The sequence below is a fragment of the Lycorma delicatula genome, chromosome 2 (assembly GCF_047948215.1).
Source record: "Lycorma delicatula isolate Av1 chromosome 2, ASM4794821v1, whole genome shotgun sequence".
Taxonomy (NCBI): Eukaryota; Metazoa; Arthropoda; class Insecta; order Hemiptera; family Fulgoridae; genus Lycorma; species Lycorma delicatula.
Genome location: NC_134456.1, coordinates 102,880,074 through 102,899,580, shown reverse-complemented (window position 1 = coordinate 102,899,580; position 19,507 = coordinate 102,880,074). Strand labels below are relative to the sequence as shown.

The 19,507-nt window shown below is 27.4% G+C and overlaps 1 protein-coding gene across 1 annotated transcript; it reads left to right on the top strand.

Moving 5' to 3' along the window:
• Positions 1-35: 35 nt before the first annotated feature.
• Ttc19 (tetratricopeptide repeat domain 19) lies at positions 36-19,191 on the top strand. Its single transcript, XM_075355915.1, has 3 exons — positions 36-583; positions 6,135-6,397; positions 11,325-19,191. Exons 1-3 carry the CDS (start codon positions 239-241, stop codon positions 11,830-11,832), a joined length of 1,116 nt encoding a protein of 371 aa, XP_075212030.1. The 5' UTR covers positions 36-238; the 3' UTR covers positions 11,833-19,191.
• Positions 19,192-19,507: the final 316 nt, after the last annotated feature.

Below are 19,507 nucleotides of genomic sequence, written 5' to 3'. Positions count from 1 at the left end.
AGCCTTCTCGTTCCCGCTATGCCAGCGCATAAGTAACAGAATGTTTCAATACCAGGTACTCTCACATTCCGTGATTGTTATCGGGTAAAATGGCTAGGAGTTTCACAAAATTATCGTGTAATTTTTTACACTGACAAAAAGAGTTTAATTAACTTTAAAAACAATTATTTTTTTTCTAAATTACGTAATGTTGACCAACTTGTAAAAGTGGAATGGATCTCGTCTGGATAGAGTGACCATGTTTTGTACTCGGACGTATAGGTTATTGACGGTTAATTCGTTAGCGGCTTTGATTACGAAAAATAATTGTCAGCATTACAATCAGTCATATTTTATTCGATTACTTCACAAACAAACGAAAAATGGTATCTCAGATTTCGAATCGTTTAAAAGGTTTTTCTTCTATAATAATTTTTGTTTAAAAACACACAGCCGGCACTCCTTTTATAATGAACACTTGCATTACGGAAGGCACGCTAAATTAATAACATTATCTGGACTTCTTAGTTTTCTACATGGTAAAGAGGAAGATAAAGAGTCAGAGTTAATTATGACCATTAAGAGGGGTATACTTTCTATCCAGGTAATGTTCATTATTGTATTTTTTTTTTAATATATGTTATTTCCAAGCATAGTAGATTAAAAACCAGTGGTTAATTGCTCGGATCAGCATCTGTGCCTAATAGTTTGTAGCAGAAATTTATTACTAGAAAAATTCAACTTACCTTAGAAATGCTATTTTAAGTAAATTGAACAGGTTTGAACTCGGCCACTAGATAACAGTTCATAAGCTTTGAAGTTCCACAGATTTTTGTTTAATAAATTTTGTAGGTATTTAATATAAGACCGACACAAGAAGTGTTGACACAACAACACTAATTTACATTTAAGCATTTTCCCAACGATTCATAATGAAAAATATTTTTAAAAAATTGAGGGAGGAATAACAGTAAAGTACCAATAATTTATTATTTTTGTGACAAACCAGTTGAATTTACTGTAATGTAATGTTATATTAATGTATGTATAATCCTTTTAGTAAGTATACAGCGACCTTTGCTGTTGTGTACCACTCTGGTATCAATTGACATTTTGTTTCCTTGTTTTGCATGTGTAAAATATTAATTTTGGTGGGTTTGTGGTTAACTATAAAGTGATTAGCAAATGTTGACTGTAGATTTTTTTATAGATTGCTTTTTTATGTAGCCACATTGTGTCTGAAGTTACATCCAATTTTTTCATCATAGAAAGAACATTAAACGGGTAAACTAGTTCTGATAATAAATAAAATTAAAATACTTTAATTTTTAGAAACAATGTTATTTTGTTAATGAGTTTTTATACAATACCAGTTAAAAAGCTTGATAAGAAAAACCTGAATTTTCTTCAACTCCATTGTATATATATTTGCACGCAAATCATTCTCATTAACGCCATCTGAATCTTTAATTATTTTTTAGTTGTTTAGTAGCTCTCATATAATTCACTATTATTTCATATATTTATATTCTGAATTATTCATTTGGACTTTAAGCTATTTTATTTTTTGATGCTGTTCTGATCAAGGTTTTTCCAAGACTTTCCTTAGTCCATACAGGCAGATGCTGGAACATTAGCTTTTTTTGTCCTCTTTCTCCTGCAGCAGGGAAAAAGGGAGTACCATATGTACTGTCTCCTGAAGTGATATTCTTATATTTTTGTTTGATAATTACATATCCAGCTTTTTTGTTTTAGATTTTTAGAGTACTAAAACTCCATGTATTTGGTATTTTTGTTTTATAGTGATGTATTTTTATCTATGTTGTATTGCAGTGAAGTGTTTTTTCAGTTGTAATATGAGGTGTTTTAAAATATTGAATTCAATTGATCTTTAGATGATACAGGTGCATTGAGACTACTCATAGATATGCCAACACTAATGACAGTCTAGATATTTATTCTACTGACATTGATAAAAAAAAATCACATAAATATATATCTCTTTGAATTGCTCTCTCACAGAAGTCTGACTACCAGTTTATCTGTTGTTTAATCCCTCTATGCCACATTCTCACCCACTCTGCATCCCCTGCTTATTTTCAGCTGCAGTGAATTCATCAAACGTTAATTACACACAAGACAGAGGAACTGTTAGTATTATGGAATAGGTGGAAATAGTTGGATGGAGAATATAGAGCAACGCTATGATAGTATTCATTTTAAAATGTCCAATTAATTTTACTTATTCCCAAGATTTTTTGTAACAGACTCATATTCTTTGTGCAATGGGATTTTATTAACTACAATATATTGTAAAACTTCACATATTTTTCTCATTAATTAACAGTTAAATTTGGTCAAATTGTAACCCCTGTTTAATGAAGTCTATAATGTTTTAGGATTTACTCAATATATTGTTGCCTAGTAGATATGGTTGTGACTTAATCAAAAAAAAATTAGCAAAATCTATTTATCTTGTTATATGCATATCACAGTCGGTTTTGTAATCATGACAGAATTTAGAAATTTTTAATTCTACTCATTTAACCATCTAGAATTATAAAAATTCTGCTGTGATATGTTTAAAAGTAGACTTAAAAGTTTATTTTTATGTTTTTTTTTGTACTTTTTCATCAAATTTTTATCAGAAATTCTCATAATTTGATCTACTTTTGTTTGTGTTTCCCAGGTAATAATTAACCCTCTGGTTGTTCACCTTAAAAAACGCTACTTCATTAGGTTATACATTTTTTACTTTTTATTTTTTTATTCATGTAGGTACATAAAATCATGCATTAGGTTGTTAATTTAATTTAAATTTCTTATATTAAAGTCTAGATGGCTTATTTATATTCACCAAGAGAGAGTGATGGATTACTAAACCAAACACAATCAAAAGATTTTCTTTTACATTAATAATAGTACTCTATCGATAAGTTTTTAACTAATATTAATTAAAAAAGCTTTTTTTTAAAACTAGTTTTCTGCATCTTCCTTTCAATGTATTCATAAGTATGCCCTCAAGTAATTTTCATTACCACCTGAATAGTGAATTATTTTGTAGTTGTTTATGGCGGCCACCCCAAGCAGGAAATATAAATTTAGTCTGATAAAATCAGGAATTTTTAGAAAGATTTTCAGGAAAATTTGCAAAAAGTTTCAGGTAATTGCATTTCTGTTACCAAATTAAGATTATGTTAGTTAAGCCATATGCATATGTTATATTAATCACCCAGCAAATTGCAACTACATGCTTCAAGCAGCCTCTTTCTTTTTCTGTTTAGCCTCTGGAACCACTGTAAGGTATTACTTCAGAGGATGATGTATACGAATGTAAGTTAAGTGTAGTCTTGTACTGTCGACCATTCCTGAGATGTATGTGTGGTTAATTGAAAGCCAACCACCAAAGAACACCGGTATCCACAATCTAGTATTCAAATTAATTAAAAGTAACTGCCTTTACTAGGACTTCAAGCAGCCATCTCTTGTTCTTACTTACATTCCTATATTTTACTTATTCTTTTATATTAAAAGAGCAATATTCCAAATTGCAGTTAATTTTTTCACTGGTGAAATTTTAACAAAAGGTTACCATTAAAAAATTTAAAGGTTGTTAACTGTCTTCTTGGAATTTCTCTCAAACTACAATGAATTTTTTTTTTTTTTTAATTTTAGATAATTAATCACTTTTAAATTGCATCTAAAAAGACTCTGTTTAATGACCAGTGGTTAGATATAAACTTACACCCAGAATTCAGTTGGTTAAGAAGAGGTAGAGATGTGTATCATGCATGATTTTGTATGTGTTTGAACAACTTCCATCTTGTTTTATTACCTCGGTTTGGATTAATTTTTCTAACCATTTAATTATTCGCTGATTCAGTAAAATAAATAACATTCCTATTTAGTTTATATTTCATAACATTTTATTATGATCTTTAAATTTATATTTTGTACATATAACATTGTTGTATGTTAATTAGTTATAAATTGATATCATAAAACATGTTGAGTCTCTGATGGCTAGTACTAGACTAGTTAATTAGATAAATAATAAAAAAGCATGAGTTGGGCAGCTGCGGGGATGGTGGAGGCTGAAAAAAATCTATATATTTGCATAGGAAATGGCAATAACATAACATTATGAGTCAGGAAAGTTTTACTAAATTGGTCATTAAAGGACAGGAAAAATGAATCTCAAAATTCAGTGGGAACCCTGTTGTTTTATTATTAAAGCCTTCATGGATTTACCTTAATTATTTCACATTTTTGATTATTAATGATATGGACTTTAATCACATTTTTTATTTTGTAATTAATTTTGTATTCTGTGATCTCAGGCTGATCATATTTACCCTTGATCCTTCCAGACAATTAAATAATGAGGTAATTCCTTTATTTTATCCTCTATGAAGTAGGATATCAACCCATTCCTGAAGTGATCTGTATAATTTGATATTATGTATTGATCAGAGTAAAAAGTTTATTTTATTTACTTTGAAGATGTTGAATGATAAATATTTAAGGTCACTTTCAAAAAGTATATAGTAAAACAGGATTATGTTAGTAATATTATTTGTTAGTCATCAACACAGTAGTAGACTACCTTTCTGTCAAATGAAATCTTTTAAATGAGTCTATTAGGAGACCTTTAGTGTTGATAAATTAAAAAAATAGAGATGACTAACAATAATGCCCTTTAGTGACCTGAAGTATTTTTTGAGATATGTATTGTAAAAATAGTTATTTTGCCTCATTTTGTACAATTAAGTTGGGTTATTTTATTTGAAATAAGTAACTGCTTATTTTTAGTGAGGGTTACTTATCTTTAAATATAAATGTATGGAAATTTTAGAATTTTTAATTTACCAAAAATCTGCCTATAATATGAATTACATTTATTGAAACCAAATAAAGATCTCACAATCCATTTTTTTAGCCAGAAAATTCAGCTTATTGTAGTAGGCTTATTATTTTATATGTAATATAATGTTTGAGTTAGAAGTATGCATAGAGATAATTAACATTTAATAATTATGACAAGCTCAGCAATCTGTATAGGTGCTTCACAATGTAGCAAGATGGCTTGATCTTGTTACAAGTGAATTGAATCTATCTTCAATATAAATATGTATGTTGTGGATTATATTTTTTCCATTTAAGTGTAGACTAGCTTTAAACACGCCGCATAATAATATTATAACTCCTCAGCTGGTATTCATATACTTATTTATCAATTCTGATCACGTAGCCTATCTTAAACAAAAATTGCTTGTAAATATTTCTTCATTTTACCCGCTTGCAGTAGCAGCTTTTTCTGTAATAATGTAATTATCATAATCAGCATAATTATTAGAAAATATCATCACAATATTTTAACTTCAAATTACCTTCAGTCTGTTTAATTCTCAAAAAGTTATTTTAAATGAAATTTATCTTCTACCTAAAAGTTTACTATAAGTTATTTTTTTATTGTCAAAAAGTTTTTGTTAATTTGTTTAATTTATGCTTTTAACATTCAACTAAGGAAACACATTAGAAAAAATTTGGCAACTGGCAGATAAAGGAAGAAAATTTTTAAATTTACAAAAAGGATTCTGTTGATTTAGTATTTTTTTACTTGGTAAAGGATAGTTCTAATTTAGAATTTTGGTTAGCATAGTGCTATTTATGGAGTGTTTTATATGGAAGTGAAACATCATTGGTGTTGAGGAAGAGAGAAGGGACTGGTAATATAAAGTAATACGGATGGATGAAGTGAAGAATGAGAAAGAATGAATGGATTAAAGAAAGAGCACTGGTGTGTTTTATGTAGGAAGTACACCAAAGAAAAGGAAACTGATTAGAGGAAGTGGAATCTTGACATCTGTAGTGGAAGGGCCAATAGAAGGAGAAAGGAAGTGAGGAAGAAGAAGAAGGATGAAGTTAATAGATGAGATAAATATAGAATTTCTAATGGTTCATAAAATTTGAATTATTATCCTTACTTAATATATTCATATAATTCAGAATGATACTATGTAGAATTTTTCAAGTATATTGGGCTCCATTTAGTTGTAAGAGGATTCAGTTTGCTACTTGTATGAGATTTTTAGTTATTATGTCAAAATAAATGCTGTTAAATTATAAATGTAATTTTTTTCTTTTCATTTCAGAGAGAAGAATATAAAGTGGCAGAACAAATATTACATGTTGCATTACGGTTAGCACAAGAACAACAGAATGAAGATGGTGTTACATACGTTTATGATCTATTAGCTAATGTTGCATTTCAAGTAGGAGAATGGGAAAAAGCAGAAAAGTTATTTGTGAATGTTATGCAGAGAGAATTGGGTGCAGGTTTAGCCAAAGATGATATGAAAATAATACATATGAGTTTAAAGCTCGCCAAAATATATGAATCGCTTAAACAGGATGAGTAAGTATAGTTTTGGAATCTTGAGCCATTCTGTAAACTATCTTGATTTTTTGATGACCTTTTTCTCCCTTCGTGAAATTTTCATTCCCTTTTGCCACTTTATTTGGTTCCATTTTCATGACCTATCTTCCCTGTTTGTTGTTCTTTTCTATTGAGGTGGTTCAATACTGAAAAATAATCGTGTGGAGGTAGGACCATTTGATAAATATAATTTTTCTGTGGTTAATAGTTGAAAAGTTATTTAGTTAATGGTTTCTGTATTTGGGTAACGCTCTTTGTTTTGTGTAAAAGCCATTCATAAGAAACAGAAAATGTTTGAAACTTGCAAATTGTTAAAGATTAGAAAAGAAAGGTGGAAGTAATATGAAATTACTACAAACTTAAATTTCACCTAAAAATATTTTGAATATAATAATTACACCAAGTTGTAATTTTTATATGTATGTATGTATATGTATAATATAAATATAATCAAAATAATAATATATATATATATATAATCATAATCATTCTGCTGTAAGAATTCTGCAGTCTTCTATTTGTCAACACAACCAAATTTCTAGGCATCACTATTAAGTCGCCATGAAGTGGGAAAATCACATCTGAGAGTTGTTCAATTACTACAAAATTATTTTTTGCTTAGGTTTCTTAAATTGTTTGTAGTTTTACCATATAAAAAAACAGTTTCCTTTGCTAACTTTCATTCTTATTCACTGGTGTTTTTCTGGGATAGTGAAGTTAACATTCAAAACAAGTCATCAGGATTTTATCTGATATTGTGATTCGTGTTAAAAGGCCCTCATAGTCTTAAACATAATACCTTTTTGATAGCAAATGTCTTTTCCTTCACTGTTTATTTATCATCTTCGTTAAGAAAAGTACATTCAGATTTTCCTTCAATATAGATTTTCGTGATTATTTCACAAAGAACAAAAAAAATGATAATTTGTATTCATGTATCACCAAAAAGAACCATGTTCAATAATAGGGGGTTATTCCTTGCATCTCTGATCTATGCAATAGTCTTGTTGTCAGTAGAATCACTGCAAGATTTTTATTTCAAATTTAAGATGGAAAGAAAATTTTCATGCATAATCCATTTTATTCAGTCATGAATTTAAAAAATCATAAGATTAGTTATTTTATCGTTTAGGTAATGAATTAACTTATAATTATACATATATTCTTTATTCTATCCATATAATCTTTAAAAATTAATTGCTTTTGTATGAGAAAGAATTTAATTTTAATTATTATTTTATTTATTTTTAACTATTATTATTTTTTATTTATATACATTATAAATAAATTCCTTGTAATATATATTGTAACAGTATAATACCTAAGTAGCAGTAGTATTAAGTATTTTGCAACATTCATTTTTTGATTCCTAGTTTTATGTGTTAGCTAATTTATTTTATTTAATTATACTCTAGTATTTGTATTCTTTAGATTGTAATATAAATTTAACTTTATATTAATTTTTTATTTTAGTTATATAATTCTGAATACGACTGAACATATCATCCAGTCAATAAATTTTCTATTCTATTATATGTAAGCCATTTAATTTAAAAAAAAAAAACTTTTTATAATCCTTAAGTTATCAGTAAGAAACTTATTACAGTCTGTCAGAGGAACGTTTTCTACAAATTAAAAAAAAAAATTAAAACCAGAATACTGGTAAAAAGTTCACCTTGAATGTATGTTACAAGGAAGGACTATTCAGATCACATTGTCCATACATTTTTTTAAATATTTTAAAAAGATATTTTAATTCATTTAAAAAAAAAAGAAGGAAGTTGATTCAAACTGTGCTTTATTTTTCTTTCAAAGTTTGTCAAAAGTAACCATACAGATTTTTTGTTTAATTTATTTTTGAGTCACCTGAAATTACAAGTGATTTCCTTTCAGTTGTGCTTCTTGGGAAGTTACATAATGATTCTAATATTCTTTTCACTGATCACACTAAAAATCATTTGTTGTAAGTGTTCTTAGCTCATTGGTTAGAATTTTGTATATTTTTCACAGTCCCAAAATGATGAAACTTTGATTTAGACTTAGGAAAAAAGATTACAAAAACATAAATCTGAGCTATAGAGTAGATATGAAAGTGTGGAAATATTTTTCTTCGCTAGAAATTGATGAATTATGAGGACAATGAATCTGCATATTACTTCATGCAGCCTTCAATCATCTGTGATGTTCCTTTCGGCTTGGCTGCCATTTTGAAATTGATTGAGAGATCAGGTTCATTATTTTTGTACAAGTAAATCTCTTGGTACCCTAGTAGTAAACAAATTTCAGCTCTGTATTAGTAACCATTCCTGAGAAATAAATTTTTATCTTAAAGATACAAAATGACAGATAGCTGGTAAGCTAAGCATTTCTGAATATATGTTGATATAAAGTCATTTTTTTATTTTGATATGGTGTATCATCCCCTGAAATCTTGATGGGTTTTGAAAACACCATATGAATTTATATATTATATACCACAGGTGTACCAGTAAGTTCCCCCAGGACTTTCACAACCTATTCTACTCATGAAAATAACAGAAAAAGTTAATGTAAACATATTTCCTAAAATGCTTTGTTTGCAAGTTAGTTAGTGAAAGTTTCCATTCGGGTTTCAGCTACCCTGGTGAAATGAGGTCATACTGAAATTTGTAGGACGTTAACACATTTCCACCAGCACATTATTTCCCTGCTTTTTATAAAAAGATGTTTGATGTCACAAAGAGTCTTCTTATCAGACATCTCAAATTTTTTTGAAAAATCTATTTGAAATAGTCTTATTTAATAGTGATTTGTTTTAGTTTTGTGAATTTTTTTTTATTTTATCTCAAACAAAATTGTCGGCACTTCAGTGTTACGCTCCAACCTACAAAAGGACCGTATCAGTACTCAGATGTACTGCATCGGCTATTTGTTATACCGAATCACTTAGCAGTACAAAGTCTTGCTAGTTAGAAATGATTGTGGAGCAGCACAGCTACACGTCACGCCTTTGTTTACGAAAGACCTTGATGTCAGTCCTATTTGTCTACCAGACATGACTAGTATCTGCGTTCTTTTCGACAGTGTTCGTTTCTTTAGTGTTTCAGTGTTCATTCAATTTTATTAATTTCTTTTCATTTTACTGAAAAAAATACTTAAACAAAACATTATTGTTGGTTGAAGTGCGCTGATGATGAAAAATTTAGGGTTATTACCATCAAGCGATGAAGAATTAACATAAAAAATGGTGCGATTGTGATACTGACTTCATATTTATTTATTGATAACACTGAGTCTGTCAAGTTAATATCTAATCTAGCAGAAAATAATCCTGTAGATTCTTCTGAACCCAGTACATCAGTTATTCAGTGTGTGTGTTATTCATATGTGTTACAATTACCTCTCAGACCAACACTTCAACCGCTAATCTGAGCACCAGAACTTCTATCCGCGCATCTACTGAAGAAGATTTTTCTGACAATATCTGCGAGGACAGGGATTGTCAGGGAAACACGATAAGTGATTTTTATTCTTCACGTAACTCCCTTGCGTTAGAATCAAGTGAAAATGAAGCTACAGTAAACTGGCCTGATCGGTCTCCTATTACTGATTTAAAATGTAATTTCTTTCAAGGAATTACAAGATGATGACCAGTACTTTACATCTTACATTTCAATAGAAAATCCATTTGAGCTGTTTTCCATGTTTTTATCAGAGGATATATTAGATTTTACTGTTACTGAAATTAATCATTTCACTAATCGATGTTTGAGTAAAGAAGCCAAAAAAAAGATGTTATTTAAATGGGCCGATACTAATGCAAATGAAAGAGAAAATTTTTTGCGATTCTTATGTTGATGGACAGATCACTTTCCAGATATACACATGTACCGGTCAAATGATGATATGTCTGCGAATGCTTTTATAAAAAGAATGATGCTCAGAGACAGATTTATTGCAATTTTAAACCACTGGCATTTTGCCATCAATGAAAATGATGATGATATAGGATTTTTAGGATAACAATGGTATTAAATATTTTACTACATAATTTTCAAATAGTTATAAAGCCAGGGGAAAAATTAGTAATCTATGAGAATATGATTCCTTGAAGAGAAAGGCTTATTTTTTGACAGTATATTCCCAAAAAAGTATTCTTACACAGCTACTCGTTTGGAAATCAGAATGAATGCCTGTAAGAAATGTAGACTAATAATCGTTCTGTAGAGCCGATACCACCAAGCTCATGTCATTATTGTAAGACGGCAAGTAGTGAAACAGATGTAAAATAGTAGAGTCATTTAGTACACTGTTGTGCCGCAATGCCTATCAAACATAATATGCAGCAGCACACTGGTATACTGTAGCGACGTATATGAACTCATTGCTTTGACTCACAGATGTGCCAATCCATGGTGAACATGTTAATTAAGGGGCAGAATTAGTGATTTCTTATGGTTTTTGACGTGAGAAATTAAATATATTTTAGGTACCAGAACTGTATCTTCAGTAGTTTTTGAGAAATATTGGATGAAAAAAATAAATTGGGGTAAAAAATCCCAGATTTTTATGTGTGACATACAGTAGTACATTGTTAAATAGGTAATAGACACACAAAATTTAATCCTGAACAAAATGGCATATGTTAACTTTAATAAAACAAAGAAAAGTTAGAAAAATTTGAATTTTATTTAGAAACAATACAGTAGACTAAGTGCATTATATTTATCAGTTTATAAATATGTTTATGTACATATATATACATACAAACATCATGAAATATATATATAATACATTCCATGTTTTAATTGATAATTGAGTCTTCTTGATAGTTTTAACCATTGGTTAATGCTTCCTCCTTGTAATCACTCCTAGTACTCAGTTTTTATATTCCTAAAATTTCAAAATTATTTATTTATTATTACAGAAAGGCAGAAAATGGGTTTCAGTTTTGCATGGAAAATCTTCAGAGACGTATTGATAAATCAACTGAAGATGAAGATGTTCTAACACTTTGGGCAATGACATTAGATTGGTATGCTAGATTCCTTCAACAAAAAAGTAGATTCAATGAAGCTTTAGTGTTTTATAAAAAAGCATATGATATGTGTGTCAAATTAAATGGTGAAATACATGAGCAAAATGTTATATTACTTAATGATATCGGTACAATAACATTTTTGAAAGGTGATAAAGATGATGCTTTAGATTATATGATTAAAGCCATTGAAATTGGTAAGCACTTGCCTAATATGGAAGATTTTTCATCAGTGTATGTGAATCTTGGTAACATATATTTACAAAAAGGTATGTTCGAAGAAGCTAAAAAATCATGTACAGAAGGTTTTCAAAATGCTACTAGACATAAAAATGAGGAAGGCATAAAAGAAGCCAATATTTGTTTAGAAGAAATAAAAAAATTGTATAAAAAATAATTTTTACAGTTCTTAATAGTGTTTGTGCTATATTAACTGTAAAATTTTTAATATTTATTTATCCTGTAGTAAATAATGTATATTACATATTTTTAATTTTTTTAGTATACTTTATTAGGAAAATATTAAAATATGAAACAATTTTTATTAGTAATTTTGTAGTTGTATTCATTATATTTCTTGACATTTTTGATTATTTTAAAACCTTTCCAGTTAGTTTAAGTTTTCTTTTAATGTACTGCTGTGTAATTTTTGTAAATAATTTTTATTTCATTAGATAATAAGCAAAGAAAACTTAATTAACAGATTTCTTTTAAATGTATTTCAAGTAGCTATGCCATTAAGTCATTACTTTCTTAAACTAAACATGTATTGGTTGTCTATTTAAATATTTTAATATTATCGCATTTTAAAGTTATTTATAATGTTATTTATTTAAACAGTTTTTTATAGAATAATATAAATTGATTTACTAGCCTTTGCTTGTTGGCTGTATTTTTTTGTGAACAAGATGTTGCACAAACTCACAACCTTACTTATACTTTACATGTAATAAATTAGATGTTAAGTATATTCTAGTTTTGTGGCTGGAATATGAAGTTTACTAGAATTTTTGATAGTTCATTGCTACACCTCTCTTGTTCAATCGTTATGCATATACAAATTTAATCTATGTATTTATATGCACATGATTATAATATTGAAATAATTTCAAAGTAATATATATAATCTTTCAAACTGAATTATTTTTTTTTTGGAAAAATAAAGCTCTGAAATATTGTTTTTATTAGTAGTTTCAAATGTATACTCTTTCCTATCCATGATGGTGGCAGGGAATCTAAAATAGTGACTGAAGTGGCCACTGAAAAAAGATAGGCCTTCTATTCCTATCCCTAATAAATGAATAAATCATAACTTGGGAAATTAATTTTTTTTTAATAATATATATAGACAGGAGAAAGTAAAAACAAGGGCAGAATTAATTTGGGAAATGAAAATAGAAGACTGAAGAACTTAAGTTAACAAGAAAATAAGTGAAGATAGTAAATAAAGAGTAAACTGGGTAGGGCAGTGTATTGACAAAAAACAGGTCATTCCTCCTAAGGAGTTTGATAATTACAATTAAAATTGTTTTGATGCTGCACCAATTTGCTGACTGTCTCATGTTTAAGAATCTAGTTTCTCAACTTCCTGTGAACGTAGATCACCTGTTTTGAGAAATTAACATTGAATTTTGCAGAATCAAGTGTGAATTTTAACACCTTAAAATTTAAGATGTTAAATTAATGGTTATTAAAAATCAGAAGATGAGTAATTTATAGTATACTAACAATCAGTAATAATATCAGGGGCATCACCAGAGGAAGAAATTTGGGTATAACTCCTTTCCTGAGGTGTACAAATTATGTTTACATATTGTGTGGTAAATGATTCCCTTTTATTATAATTATATTAGTAATATCTTTATCTGAATAATAAGGCACAGCAGATCGAAAAGGAAAAAATTTCTTGCTAATCTTAATTATTACCACTATACTTTTCTACTTTCTTTGGGTCAAGTCATATTTACAATTATTATTCATCCTGTGAAATCATTCTTTTTACAAATTAAGTTCTGTTTACACTTTAGCTGGCCATTATTTGGATCTACTTCATGTGGTTCTTAACTTTAAAATTGCATGTGTGCTCCTAAAATAATATTGAACGTGAGCTTCATGTAAAACATCAAATTTAAATAAAACACAGAAACAAAATTTTATAAGAATAAATTTTTAATAAACAAATAAAATAAACCTACTATGTTGGGATTTGTGAAACAATGTACTAGGACTACGTTGCTTATGCTTCTCTCTCGAGTTTTACAAAAAAAAAAATAATTAAAATAATTCAGCACATCAAAAAATATTTGTAACAGCGATGGATAATATACATTACTTATGAAAATAAAGAAAAATTACAATAAACATATTTGACTCAAAAGTTCCATAACTAGTCTAAGTTTGTAGAACCGTTATTATATAACTACTTGTATACATCAAAATTTAACAAAATATCTTATTTATACTTATGATAGTAAGGAATTGGCCAATCCAAAATTAATTTTAAACATAATTTGTCATTTTAATATGTTATAATTTCAATAATAATATTTTGTTTAAATTATATAAAAAATCAACGGATAAGAAATCCAGATAAATCCATGAGTGTCTTTATGTAGTGGCCTTCGATATCAAATTGTCATACCTGTATCCGTACAAATCACAGTCTTTCCTGATCAGCTTTTTTTTCTTCTTTTTTTTTAAAATACAACACTCATCTAACCACGACGAAGTCCCGCATAAAACTGGCGCTTTTCGATGGTGTCACAGGTCTAACCCCAACACTATTTCTCCGAATTGTCCAAGTCTGTGTGAGTATGTGTAGTCACACAAATGTAATACTCTGTGTAAAAAACTTTGCTCATTTTTCACGCATGATTTCATATTTCTTAAAATTCTATTTTAAGAAGGAATTTGATAACTAATGAATCATGCTGCTATTAATTTAATTTCTTTTAAAAAAAATATTGTTCGTTGATATATTAAGAAATCCATATAACACAATATACAATAAAATAAAATAACAAATAAATTCGCAAATTTAAATAAGCCAATTCAATTTAATTTAAATTTAGGTCAGAATTTGTAATGGTTACAAACATTCTTTTTGTTTGATTAAAAATTTTATATTATTTGTTTATCTAGTCTCCATCATTCTAGAAATCAGGTTTTAGGTTATTTAATTCTTGTACAACAATGCCTTCTGGATAGTATTAATTGATTTTGCTTAAAATTTTAAACATACTGACTTTATTTATAGTTTTAGTGAGGTATATTTATATAAAATCATGTCGCTAATATTGTTACATTTAATTGACAATGGTTGATTCTAATGATTATTGTAATAATATTAAGAATTGTATATGAGGTAGTATATAGAATAAGAATTTTTTAATTGCTTAAAAAATAATCACATTTACTTTTATTAGTCTAAACACATTCCATCTTTGTATACAATTTTGAAGCATAATTACTCGTTTCATAATGATGGTAAAAAAAGCAAGAGCAGTCTTATTTTATTAACCATTATCTTTTATGTGACTGTTTTAAATTTTATTACTGAAAATTAAAAAAAAAAGTAATCTGAAAATACCTTTTTTGGGCCTGACTTTAATTTATTTACCTAAGAAGTGCAAAAAAAAAAATCTTGTTTTAGTTATCATATAAACAATCTTTTCTTATTGTACTTGGTGAATGTGAGAATTTTTACACCAAAGGTTTTCAGTTTATCAAGTAGACTATTTTTCAAGTAACATCAATTTCAAGCAGGATTGATTTATTTTAAGAAATTTTAAACTATTTTGTTCCTTTTGATAACCTAAGTCAAAAAGCATATTAAAAGTAATCATTACTTAAATACAAAATAATTCTAATGTTCACAAAATAAATAGGTAATGTAGCTGCCTATTGTAGACTGCTTCAGCTACATCATACTAGGCATCAGCTAATAATTTTCTTTTAAAGTATCATACATTGATTGTACTGGTACTAGTACAACATATTTAATATTTACAATTATTACCTTATCTGTAACATCATAGTAATTATTTGTTATGTGTATATATATTCTATATGCAAATTATCAATTAAACACACACCAGTTCATTTTACTTATATAAAAAATTGATTGTGACAGAAATGTGTATTACTTGAAAAAATACCAGGTAACTGGAAAATTATTCATCTAAAAAAGTCAAAATTGGACAAGTAATGAATGAGGAAATATTTATTATTAGGAAATAAACTGATTGTATTTCTAGATTTTTTGTCCATTTAATATAAGCATAAAGAATAGCCACATTGAAAAGTAATCAAAAAAGAATACCTTTTTTGATATTTTTAAAATGAATCCCAGTATTGTAGTGAAATTTCATAAGTTAATAGAAAAATGAATGGGAAATAAAATAAGACAGCCCTCAATTTTTTACCTTTATTGTGAAGCTTCAGAATCATCAACAAAGATTATCTCATTTAGTCTAATGATTTCATTATTAAAACTAGCAATAGATATCTAGATTTTCTAGTTGGATTGAAATCTCAAGTGCCATATCTGAAGACAGCACCTGTTGTAGTTTGTACAAATATAGGTAAAATAAGACAATTTTTTATTTCACCTATTCTGGTTGGTACTTCAAGAAATGAAGTCGTAACAAGCAATAAAGAACCCACTTGGCACTGATTAAAACAAATTGTTATTTTATTACTGCACATAAATATATTGATAAATTTTAACTGTTTTATTCGGTATTGTGTTAAATATATTACATTATTAAAAGTATAAAATATTTTTCTGTTTTTAGAATTTCTATTTTCTTTAAATACTTATATTTGTACATAAATTATATTGCACATGTAGGAAAATGTGTTTGTAGATAATGAGTTTTTGCCAAGATAATAAAGTTTTATAATTAATTTCCAGTGTACTTTTCTAGATTACTGTTTGAATTAATGTCACATTATATCTTAAGTAATTTTATCTTTTGATAAAGGTTCTCAGATATCCATTTATATAATTGTTGAATTAGTATGCATTTTGTAAATAAAATTAAATTTATTATAATAAATAATATTAAATAAAGTTGTAAGTATTACTACTGAAGTAATAATATTAGCTCTAGCAATATGTAATTCAGTACTTTGTGATTAAACAGAAGCCATTCTAATACAGTGCACTGCAACTATTAGCTTGAGGATATAAATAAAGGCCTATACTGTGTGTATATGTTTGAGTTTGTTTTTATATAATTATAAATATAATCTAACCAAACTTAACCTAACCTAACCTAACCTTGACTAGCGAGTAAAGCAAGCGTAGGTGTAGATTAATGTAAATTTAACCAGATGTTTGAGTTTTTCTTAAAACATCATTTTCCTTTTGAAAACAGGTGGTTTCTGTTTAATAAGAAGGTACCTGTAATTCTGTAGTGTGTTAGCACTGTATTCTAAAATAAATATTTTTCATGTATGAATCTATATGTTTCATGTGGTTTTCAAATAAAGCAGAACCCCTACTTATTTTCATTCAGTTAAAATTGAAGATAATTTTTTTTAAGAAAGGTATAAATTTTTATTTTAAAAATTGAAATAAGCTATAAGAGATATCTTTTCTTTCTTTAAACTGAATTATTTCTATAATTATAAACATCAAATTGAGAAAATTGTCAGTTTGTAGAAAGTAATTCAGTTTAAAATTTGAAATGAGTTCTTTTCTAAAAACTAAATTTTCAGTTACATAATTTTTTCTCCAATGTTTAACAGCAAATTTGCTGATGCTGATGATGATGATGATAACATGAGTATAGACTGTTAGTTGTGGTTCAGTTTTCTTTTTTACGTTAATGACAATCTGATTATAAAATAGATTTTCTGTTTTGTTTTTTAAACTTGGTAAACTATTTAACCAATATTAAACAATTTAAATGAAAGAAACACTTAACAAATTTTGTAAAATAGTTTTTATTTACTAGAGTATATTTTAAATTAAGATCATTGTTTTAAAAATTTAGAGATCAAAAATTATACAATGCCAGTATGATCTGAGCTGCTAACTTTCACTTTAAATCAGATTTTTCAAAAACTGCCACTGGGAGCAGTGAAAATTTTCACGCCATCGAATGTAGCACTAATATAAAGATTAGTTTTTGAAGGATAATTTGTTTTCTTAAATGATCTTTAAATTTGTGTTTAAAGAGTGTGTATGATTTAAATTGTATTTATTTGTTAATTTTAAATAATTTATTTATATTTTCAGTCGCTTGGGTTATTATGACTAAATGCGTTTCTAAAACCAAGTCATTAAAAAACGTCACATGGGCAAAAGTAAAAATAACAACATAAATCTTTAAATATAAGCTTAAGAGAGTTTGAATTAGACACATTCAGCAATCAAAAATTGTATAAGCAAATTGATTGCAATTTGAAAGGGAAGTAGTAACAGGTTATATTGTTTCTATTACAGTGATATCAGATTCAGATAAGCAAGTTATTTCTTGAAAAGGTAATTTGAAGAAATAATATTTAGTATCAAATAGTACATATGTACACTTCTTAAAAATATATGCTTATGTCTTATGAGATCAGCAGTTCTTTTATAAATTACATTTAGTTTGAAATATATCATGCAGTAAAGGTTTGATAATGTAATTAAATTTAACCAGGGTTCTGCTGTATTTGTCTTTTTTCTTGAAATTTTACTGGAATTATTGTAATATTAAAGAAATGTAGTTTTGGTAGTAGTACTATTGCGTGTAACATTTTAATGTACGTTAATAAATATGTAATACATTTAAAGTAATATAATATTAATCAACATATATATATATATATATAATATAATTTTATGAAGATCCAAATAATAAGTCAACTTATTGACCACTGTTCTAATTAATTTAAAAAAAATCTGATGTAGACATCACATGACTTCTTTGTACATCTATTAAATTACATATATGCATTTTTTTAAAATGAAAAGTACAAAAATTTCTATTTCATTAATAACTGATATTTTTTTCTTTTTTTGGACACTTGGTTCAGTTGATTGCAATCAAAATGGGAGGTGCACAACTAGATGTTAACAGTTCTAAATCCAAAATATCAACATCGTACAGCTAATTGTTTTTGAGTTATGCAAGATACATACATACGTACAGACATCATGCTGAAATTTGTCATATTTCCGTAGAAATCTGAAAACCGAAATTTTTCGTGATCACAATTCTTTCTTTACTTCGTACAAGGACCTAAAATGGGAGCTTGCATCATCAGTCGGTACACAATTTTTTTTTATTTTTTATTATTTGTTTCATGTAATTATAGAACTGTTTACTGACTGATGATTCAGGATCCCACAATAGTCAGCTATTAGTATTCATTTTTTTTAATTTTTCTGTTACTGTGTTTTGGTGGTTAAGTTGTTATTTTTTTGAATTTATATGTGTGTGTGTACACTTAATTTTTAAATATGATTCATCTATTCAGTACTTTTTATTTATTATAATTCTATTTTTATTAGCTATTGCTATCATTTCATACTAAATCAGTGTGTGGCATCAGAAAACAGTCTTGACTGGAACCACTGACTCGAGTTTGGCTTTGAAGTGAGTCAGATCAGATATTATTTCCACATTATAACTGCGAAGTATAATTTTCAATTTATTTTTATATTTTTGTTAATCTTGTAAAAAAGTTATAGATTTTTTTCGGTTTAGAATAAAATTATTAAATTGTTTTTCTGTTTATCCAACATAAAAAGTTGCTTATATTTATTTTGTTACTTATATTTATTTATGTTGTTATTTTATTAAGTTTCTTATATTTTTGTTTTAAGAAATATTATTTTATTGTCAACCTGCAACTGTAACTGAACTTTTGTTGTGCCGTGTTCTGGTGATTCTGTATAGAGCAAGTCAAAAATTGAATTTAATCTGATCCTAAATGTTGATCTTTGTACTTAGAAACTTGTTATTGAGGATAAAAAGGAATTCTTCACATACTAAAACCATTCTAAATTAAAAGCTGGTTTACCCATTTTATAAAGATGTCTATCTTCACAGGTATTTCATACAATCAATTCTCCA